Genomic DNA, 10,328 nt, shown 5'->3' on the forward strand with positions numbered 1-10,328 from the left:
TAGTAACTTTTTATGTGCTAATTGTGTGTTGTGGATATGATAAGCTTTAGCAATTATGAAATGCAGTCAAAAAGCAACCAAATAAGCTGACAGTAATTAGAATTTCCAGGAGATGTAAGTGCAGGATAATGAACCCTCCACGAACTCTTATCCCGACCACTCAGTGCGGTCCATAATTGGGCCAAACAGTTGAGACAAACTTCTGGCTTTTGTAAATGCTGGACTGGGTTCACAAAAGCTTTAATGAACTGGAAACGGGTCAAAAACTCATTTTCAACTCATTAATGATTTTTTCCCCTGGATATATGGTCATTTTTTTAAAAAAACAGTTAATTGCCAATCTGCTGGTCAGAATGAATCCAACAGTCAGATGCATTGGTAATTTCCATGGCATTAAATCATTTTTGAGTGGAATAGGGTCTAGAGTGAGTCCTCCAGGGTGAGGTAGCCTTTGTCATTAGACTGATCCAAGGTTATCGTTTGAAATCATCCTGGTGTAATTCCCACAGACAGTGAGTTCCTATGAGCAGACATTCAGACAGTGCACTGACAGGGGTGTAGCATGAGCTTTCTGGAAGAAATAGAGCCTGATTTTATGTAAAAGTGGAAGAGAAAAAGCAAAGCAATTGCTTTCCACACACTAGGGAGTATTTATTTCCATTTCCTGGAATGAAAATTATGTAGGGATTTTTCATAATATTAGATCAAAATTCAATGAAGAGTTGTACCAGACCATCACAGTGGACACAATTTCAGCATCCATAGGAAAAGTCCTCTAGCATCTTGCTCTCAGGTCCTCCCCTTCAACTGCTTATCAAAGCCAACCCAGACCAAGCCCACTGCCATCAAGTCGATTCCAACTCACAGCAACCCTGGAGGACAGAGTAGCATTGCAGACACCCTGTTTGAGCTAAATTTTGCAAAGCAGCAGAAATGTCTTGGGAGAAATCCCACTTCTTCAAGCACTTACTGACCTTTGCCAGGGTCACAGATGTGAAAGCACAGCTGTCCATCTGACCTGAGCTTCTCACCTAACAATCTTGCTAGAAGGAGGTATCAGGCCATGAACAAAGAATGGGCTCCCCCAGCAAGAACAGACCTCAACCGCCTGCCCTTCTGCTACTGATTTTGAAAAGCCTCCTTGAATCAAGCTCCCTAGAAAGTTCAGAATTAATTATCTTGCTCGTAGATAGGCACAGATGAGCAATGCCCTGATCCTTCTGTTGATCACCCTGCTACTGTTCCTGGAGTGACAAAGTGCAGCATCTAATTAAGAAATGGCAAGAATTTTTCCCTTTCTGCCCTAGTTTGTTTTTCATATGTGGATATTCTCTTATAACTTAATAGGCGAGGGGGGGTAGAAAATGCTGAAAAAAGAAAGAAAATTATGAGAAGGGAAGGGAGTGAAAGAAAAGGACTCCAGATAACCTTGTTGTTGTTGTTGTTGTTGTTGTTGTGTACCATAGAGTCGGAACCAACCCATAGCTGACCCTCTGACAGGTTTTCAGAGGCAGCTCATCACACGGGAGGAGATTGCCCATCCTTCTCCCAGATAGCCTCCTCTTTTAAAATATTATCCAGGCTGGGACTTTAGGAAGACCTTGACTTCTAGTTCACTTATGTGCCTTAATAGCAACCTGAGGAGAAGCTGGAATTAAAGATGGTCTCGATTCACAAGTGGTGCCTAAAAATAGCTCTTCATTCTTTTTCTAAGTCAGTGAAGAACACAAAATGGTGGTCTTTTAATTAGCAATTTATGAGTTCATGTTCACAGGACAAACAGATGCAACACTATCACCACCGTAACCTCCTCTGTACCCAACCCCAAATCAAAAGAACAATTGAGAAATAACTGCCAATGACTGGTTGATGCGGATCATTTGAGACAGATGGTAGCGAACCTTGTCTAACACCATGGGGCAAGAGGCCTTCACTCCTTGCCTGCATAGCCACTATGGAAATGACATGAGCACACAACCTGGGCCAAGTCTCCAACTAGTGCTAACTCTGCCAAAGGAAGGTCTACAGGATTTTGAACCACAGAGGACTTTAGGAATGGCCCTATTTGACTTTTTCTTTTACCAAATAAGGAAATGAACACAAAGTATAGCCAAAAGTTCTGAGGCTGCTCATTGGATTGGAGTTGAGTTTAGAGTTTCCTATGTCTTAGTTCTAACCTATTTCTCCCAATTCTACAAGTCTTGCTGTGGTCTAGGGCAGCTAGATAGAGCTGAGAGCCATCTGTGTCTTAGACCAAAGCATTTCCATCAATTCTATAAATCCAATTTGTCCTAGTTGGCATTACATGAGAACCACTAGAAGCATGGCAGAAGAACAGATTCTAGTTTCTAAAATGTATGTCTTCCTAAGACATTTCTCATTGCAGAGTGGTACATCCCCTGCTGTGGTTTTGGGGTCCTGGTGGATCCTGACTCATGCCTACAACCTCATTATCACCCCTAAAATTTTGAAACTTGTGCTGCTTCTCTTGGTATTTTAGATTCTGGACATGATACCAGCAAGATAGCCATATTTCCTTATACTAACATGGCAGCTTTGCTAATATGTACCCCCAAAAAGCCAAACCCACTGCCAACAAGCTGAGCCTAACTCATAGCGATCCCAAGAGGACTGAGTAAAACTGCCCCATGGGATTCCCAAGGCTGTAAATCTTTACAGAAGCAAACTGCCTCATCTACCCCATAGCAGCTAGTGAGTTTGACCACTAACTAGGTCCCATAATCATTGCATCACTAAGGCTCCTTGCTAGTATACACATTGATGTACAGTTGTGAGGATCTTAGGGTAGAAAGTGGGGATGGATCTACAGACCATGTCACCACAAAGTTAGAAAAATCCCAGGTGGCCCAGTGCTAATGCATTGGAGGCAATAAAGGAGCCCAGACAGACAGAAAAGAGAACCGTGGCATATGGAGGTGCTCTAAACTCCCAGTTGAGAACATGCAAAACCCAAGGAGGGGAAATGAGGCAACCTGTCACACACATGTAGTTGAGACCTATACTCTTGATAGAAACAGGAGCACAGTGGGCTCTCTCATGGCAGCTGATAAAACTATTTTAGCATCACGGGGGACAGTGAGTTCCTCGGTAGCATGAGGAGCTTAAATCCAATTAGAAGCCATGATATGTTAAAATCCTAAATGATGGTGTTAGATTCTTTCCAGTTCACTAAAGTGGAAAGACGTGAGAGGAGGGAGGAGGAGCCGGCTGGGGTTGTTGTCAGCACCTTCTGTCCATAGGTCAGCTGCATATCACCTGCTTTCTCCTGTGCTTTTCCCACTAAAGCAACAACCCAGCACATAAGTACTACTTGGCAGTGGATCCCGTGTCCGGCTCGCTCTACGTGTCTGACACCAACAGTCGGCGAATCTACCGCATCAAGTCTCTGAGTGGAGCCAAGGACCTGGCTGGCAACTCAGAAGTGGTGGCAGGGACAGGAGAGCAGTGCTTGCCTTTCGATGAAGCCCGCTGTGGGGACGGCGGGAAGGCTGTTGATGCAACCCTGATGAGCCCCAGGGGTAAGAGTCCCAAGGGAGAAACTCCCACTCCAATTACAGCTTGCCGCCAGTTTGACTTCTTGTTGGAACCGAACTGAGACTCGCCGTCCAAAACACAGCTTTCCCTTGAATAATTCAACTGTGATAGATGGATTAGGATGTAGGTGGGTGTTTAAAAAAACAACTTATTTATTTATTTGACATAAACCTTATCACCCACATATGCTACAGATGGAAAGTGGGATAGGAGATGGATGCCTAGAGATTTCTGACTGCTGCCAGTCACCGAGACACAGAAGGAGCTGGTGGCTTCCCCAGCCAGTGTGCCAGCTGTGTGGGCTGCAGACAGAACAGCCCAGCGGGGGCCTCCGACCACCCCCACACTCTCATGTTAGATAACGCACACAGAGTTTTAAGCACAATGCCTGGCATTTTTTTAAATGCTCCATAAATGAAAGGAATTAAGAGTGGGTACCATTTCCAGGGATTGGGGAAGGGGGGAATTTGGGGTACCAATGCATCTCTGCTTGAAAAGAATAGAAATATTCAGAGTTTAAAACCTAACCATTTGAGGGTTCAATTCTTAGCAATTCTTAGCTAGGATGCAAGCATGGATGACGCATGCAAAGCCTGGTTCTTGGGGACAGGCAAGAAGATGCAAACGAAATAAAAGTGGGTGTCTTCCCAGCCCTGTTGTGACAGGGGAATGCTAAGGCCCAGTGTGCCCCCAGGGCATTGACGTGCTGAGCTGAGCCCGAGCTTCATTAGGGCATGTTTCCCAGAGGAAACATTTTGAATTGGAGGTCTGTGACTGAAAGAATCATTGTTTCTCAACCTCATTGTTGCAATCAGTGGTGAAGGATATTCCAAGTAATTCTTACCAATAATTTTAGAGCCATGAACTTTGGAAATGACTCTTGTTGAAACAGAGCAGCTGTGAGATTATTTCTTTTCTGAGCAGCACTCACACTCTTTGCAGCTCAGGACACTTTCTTCAGTTGGAGAGGAGTGAGTGGTGATGCAGTCAGCACCCCAGGAATTACGAGGAACTCAAAAAAGCACCATGAAAAAGGATTTGGCCTAAAGAGGTTGAGAACCACTGTTCTGAACAGTACTAATCCAGCCCAACGGGGTCCCTGGTCTAAGTAGCATGCGCAGCACGGTGTCCCCACCTCCTCCACCATTCCTCATCCCTACATCTCTCTGAGAAATACACTCACATTCTTTGTCTTGTTCAGGTATTGCAGTAGACAAGAATGGGCTCATGTACTTTGTAGACGCCACCATGATACGAAAGGTGGACCAGAATGGAATCATCTCCACTCTGCTGGGTTCCAACGACCTCACTGCTGTCCGACCCTTGAGCTGTGACTCCAGCATGGACGTAGCCCAGGTGGGACTCTCTCTCTTATTGTACTCATTACTAAGCAATATCTAGCTCTTTGTCTGAAGCTCTCATCTGCCTCCAGTTTGGGTTGAAAGTGGAGTGAGAAGGGAAGAGACAGAAACAGGCCCTAGGTTTGATGGGAGAAGACCTGAGATAAAGTAGACAGCAAGGCAGAATGGGAAATGTTAGGCAGCAGGGGTGAGAGAGAAAGAGAAATCCTGCTCAGAAAAGTGGAGCTAGTGACACACTCCAGCCATGGTAGATTACAGGGTAGGAGTTGCTGTGTAATTACCTCTCTCCTCCATCATTATTGCAGGTTTGAGAATCTTCTGTGCAGTGTTATATGTCAATCAGAACTTCCCCGTTAATCTGGAATGATTGCATCCTCACTATATAAACCTTTACTTTGTGCAGGAGTAACTAGAGCAGAGTTACTCCACGATAGTTCCCCAAGTGTGGTGTTATTCAGGGCTCTTCAAGGCACAGAGGCTCACTTGGAGGTTCCACAGGGAAAACCCCTAGGTTTATAATCTAGAATCTTAACCAGCCTAGAATATATATATTCACCCTTCCTAGAAGAGTATTTTCACCCTTCAGTTAACCTGATAAAATTTCAACTCAAAATTCCACAACTAACGATGACTTGCTACAGAGATTTTTATTTCCAGTTCCACAGAGGAGGCATGTATTCGTCCAGTTCATTTTTCTCTAGTGAAGATTCTAGTCATAGTTCACTGGCCAACCTGTGCTTTGGCTGCCCTTGTGTCAGGACCACCTTCATAGCCTTTGTGTGAATTACCTAGAATGAGCAGAGCTTCCACAGGCCCCTGGCTCGGTGAGCAGGTTACAACCTGGATTATACAGACCCCTTGTGCAGTACACTACCTGTATGACCGTGCAGGACAACCCTAAGCCTCTTCCAATCATCGGGGACTGACAGGGTAGAACGGGTAACCTCTTCTAGCCATTACAGATTATACTAGAAGTTTGTTATGTGTTCTTTTCTTCTCCATCAAGTAACTCAGCCTAGGTTAGGGGTTCATGGGTCCATTACAGACATTTCCACAACATATGACTAAAAGACTTGGTCATTTCTTCACATCTTCATCTACACCAAGCCAGTTAGTACTACACATTTAAACCTTAGACATGTTAGTGGTGGTTCTTTTATCTGATGCCATGTCATCCACAGGTTCGCCTGGAGTGGCCAACAGACCTTGCTGTCAACCCCATGGATAACTCCCTGTATGTCCTTGAGAACAATGTCATCCTTCGCATCACTGAGAACCACCAAGTCAGCATCATCGCGGGACGCCCCATGCACTGCCAGGTCCCTGGTATTGACTATTCCCTCAGCAAGCTCGCCATCCACTCGGCTCTGGAGTCAGCCAGTGCCATTGCCATTTCTCACACGGGGGTCCTCTACATCACCGAGACAGATGAGAAGAAGATTAATCGTCTACGCCAAGTGACAACCAACGGGGAGATCTGCCTGTTGGCTGGTGCAGCCTCGGATTGCGACTGCAAAAATGACGTCAACTGCAACTGCTACTCAGGAGATGATGCCTACGCCACGGACGCGATCTTGAATTCCCCGTCATCCTTGGCTGTGGCTCCAGATGGCACCATCTACATCGCAGACCTTGGAAATATCCGAATCCGGGCAGTCAGCAAAAACAAGCCAGTTCTGAACGCCTTCAACCAGTATGAGGCCGCTTCCCCTGGGGAGCAGGAATTGTACGTTTTCAATGCCGATGGCATCCACCAATACACTGTGAGCCTCGTGACAGGGGAGTATTTGTACAATTTCACATACAGCGCTGACAACGATGTCACGGAATTGATTGACAATAATGGGAATTCTCTGAAGATCCGCCGGGACAGCAGTGGCATGCCCCGCCACCTGCTCATGCCTGACAATCAGATCATCACCCTCAGTGTGGGCACCAATGGAGGGCTCAAGGTCGTGTCCACACAGAACCTGGAGCTTGGCCTCATGACCTACGATGGCAACACTGGCCTTCTAGCCACCAAGAGCGATGAAACAGGGTGGACAATTTTCTATGAGTAAGTGGCTTTGGAAAGTATCTCCCAAGAGCTCTTACCCTGCCCTCACTATCATCTGAATGGGCTGCCCATGTAGCTTCTAAATTTGGTTAGTCAGTCCTGTGGTCTTCCTGACTTTAATGTCTACTTATTACTTCAAAACAGTCTGGTCCCTTCTCCCTGATTCCTACACAGTTCACAGGTCTCTGATACTGAACATCCTCTTTACAAGAGTCTGGAAATCCCATTGCCTGTTACCATTCAAATTTCAGGATATTGGACATGCACAGCACCTGGGAGATCAAGTGTTGATTAACTTTGCTGATTATTCATGTTTGCCATGGGTGCGGAAATTAGAACCTAAGAGGCAAGATCCCAGTGGGACGCCTGTAATTTGCCAATAGTCCAGCATCACACTTGATTGCACAGACAGGTAGATAAACTCTGAATTTCCTCCTTAGCAGAAGCAGATCAATACAGATAAAGTGCTAGGTATATTAAAAGATGCGAGAGCTGGTCATATTTCCCCTAACAATTATCTCATACTTAATAGCCCTGCTGTTTGTTTTGCCAAAAAGCTGTTTTCCCTAGCTCCTGCAGGCAGCTCGTGGTCAAATTGCCTGCTGCTGCAGGTATTAACTGGTGGGATGCTGGTTGCAGGAAGCCGCCAAGGCTTGATTCCCCAATTGCTTATGCAGAGTGTGATGGAATTTGCAAGCATCTGTCTTGCCTTGGTGGTGATGGAGTACATTAACCCCTCTGTACTTGGAGCCCTGCTTGCCTTCTATCTAGATGTCCCTGCTAGCAGAGAATTTACTAAGGGGCGGGGGGGGGGGCTGATAGTGAGAAAGGGGCACAAGGAGAGAAAAACAGGAGGCTTCATTGTTGATCACTCTTAAATCCAGGAATGTTCACTTCCTGTTTGTATGCCAAGAAGCTTGCGAGAATGCAAAAGGAAGCTATTGCCACCTGCTGGAGCCTCTTGGCTTTTCAGGATTGCTCTCTTAAGCTCTGGCTTTCTTCTTGGGCAAAAGTCAGTCTTAGGCTTCTGATGCACCCTAACATCCTCCAGGGTACTGAGACTTGGTCTTAATTTACCAACCAGTGACTCTGCCCCTAACAACACTCTCTAAATACTATCTAGTTGTCACAATGCTGTTGTTAAGTGCTAAGTCAATTCTGACTTAGAGCCTTGTTGTTGGGACTTTCTGATTAGAAACCAATTCTGAGTATATAACCACCACTTGCATACCTCCAACCTCTTACCATATAAGAGATGATATGCACACCCAGCATCTTCTCTCTCTCTGGATCTCGTCTGCAGGAGGACTCTGCAAGCTTCAGGGTTGGGTTTGTCAGAGCTTTGCCCTCTGATGGGGAGCTCTGATGGAATAGTCCATAAACAGGCTGCTAACCCACAGGCCACGCTTCTCTAGCAGTATAAATCCAACAGCAGCTGTGTGACAGAGAAATAAGAATTCTTTCTGTTCCCTCCATGGGGGGTCAGCTGTGTTGTAACAATGAGAGCTGAGTGTCCCCTGATTTCCATTCATGGAGTGAGATGGAGCAGGCAAGGGTCTGACTTCAATAGTAGCCTCGCCTCAGTTGAAAAATATTTAGTGATTTCATTAATTCCAAGTTTAAAACCAGTCCTCCTTCAAGTTGACTCCACCTCATGGAGACTTATGTAGTTCAGCGTAGAACTGTTCTCCATTAAATTTTCAGCCTCTAGTTTTTCAGTAGATCACCAGGCCTTTCTTCTGAGATTCCTCTGGTGGACTTGACCTTATTATATTCTTTTGTTTAGCAGCTGAGTTTGTTACCTTTTTCACCACCCAGGGACTCCTTGAATATATAGCTGGAACTCTACAGGACAGAGTTAAAAGTCAGCAAAAGACAGGCACCAAAGAGTAAAGGCTATTAAGAAACATATCACTTTCAATGAAAGCATAAGGTGGGAAATTCCTTTCTTCACACCCTGGTAGTGAGCTGAGGTACAAATCCTCCCATGGACAGCATTTTGGCTAGCATTTTGGAGAGAGAGGAAGCTCTATCTAATCCCTGACCTCATCTGTATTTTAATTTCTGGTTATTTGTGTCCTCTCCTTCTAGGATGCACACACCATGAACATGAGATTTTGGCCCATTTTGTTCCTGACTATATTCCTAGTGCTTTCAATAATACCTTCCACATAAGTACTCAATGAATACATGCTGAATAACAAAATCAAAAGAAGCCTCCAGCCCTACCTCCACCAAGCCTTGTCCAGTTCCATTAAGATCCCTTCACTGGAACCCACAGCTTTTTGCTCCTACAGATGTATTTGCAAGGAAACTTGGATCTACAAATACTTACTCCATCAAAGATATTAGCAGAGCAGTAGGCAGCTAGGATCTTCTTTCAAAGTTCAAGAAAACATGCTTTTCTCCCCATGACCCCTGAGATTCCAGCCCCAACAGCAGTTCCCAGAGGGTAGAAAATGTCTCCTGCTACTTCTTTTCACAAAAAGACAGGCCAGCTGGGCAATCAATGTCCAGAAAATTCAGTGGAATTAAGTTCTTACTTGAGTCCCACAGACAGAAGCTCCTTCACACAGTCCCTAGCGGTAACCGGAAGTGGAGGCCCTACCGTGCTACATATCCTGTATCCAAACATTTAGATTTGCTTTGTTTTCTCCTTTTCAAATACCTTCTGACTATAAAATATGAAGGTAAAGCACATTGATCACAAATCGTTTCTAAAATGTAGGAATTTATAAACAAGAACACAAAAAACCCACTACTGCCCTTTGTTGTTTCTAGTTGCTACTGAAGGAAGCTCTGGTGGCCTAGTCCACAGGGTGTTGCACCGTTAACCCAAAGGCCACGCCTCTCTGGTGGTTCACATCCACCAGAGGCTCCTTGGAAGAAAGATGGGAAATCTCCTATAAACCCACTGAAGTTCAGCTACATTGGTTCCTCACCAATGGCAATGAGTTGAGTTGGCTTGTTATGGAATTGATTTCTGCTCATGAGGATCCCATATACAATAGAATGAAATGCTGCCCTGTCTCAGTTCCCCGTTATAATCACTGATATGCTCAAATCCATTGTTGTTGTAATTGCATGTCTTTTTTAAATTTTATTAAGTTTAATGAACATTTACAGAGATTTTAGATTTCCATTCATTGATTGTTGCACTATTTTCTCTACCCTCCCCCACAGTTCGTTCCTCTCTTTTTTCCCTTTTTTCTTTTTCGCTTTTTCTTTTTTTTTCCTTGAAAGTCTGTTTTAATTGTCCCATTGCCACAGTGCTTGTCAAAACCAGTTCTGATTAATCTCCTTTGTCAGTGTGTCCTTTGCCATTCCCTATCACTCCTCCCTGAGAGAGACTTCAC

The 10,328-nt window shown here is 44.8% G+C and overlaps 1 protein-coding gene across 2 annotated transcripts in view; it reads left to right on the plus strand.

Annotated features, from left to right (window-relative positions):
• Positions 1-10,328, plus strand: part of TENM2 (teneurin transmembrane protein 2) — a 1,365,940-nt gene that overhangs the window by 1,301,630 nt on the left and 53,982 nt on the right. For both annotated transcript variants that reach the window (XM_006884325.1, XM_006884326.1), the window contains exons 21-23: positions 3,307-3,539; positions 4,757-4,911; positions 6,098-6,972. In XM_006884325.1, the coding sequence (XP_006884387.1) occupies positions 3,307-3,539; positions 4,757-4,911; positions 6,098-6,972 (1,263 nt within the window). The remainder of the gene's footprint in view (positions 1-3,306; positions 3,540-4,756; positions 4,912-6,097; positions 6,973-10,328) is intronic.

This window comes from Elephantulus edwardii, unplaced genomic scaffold (genome assembly GCF_000299155.1).
Source record: "Elephantulus edwardii isolate Elephantulus edwardi_28Jun2011 unplaced genomic scaffold, EleEdw1.0 scaffold00033, whole genome shotgun sequence".
Taxonomy (NCBI): domain Eukaryota; kingdom Metazoa; phylum Chordata; class Mammalia; order Macroscelidea; family Macroscelididae; genus Elephantulus; species Elephantulus edwardii.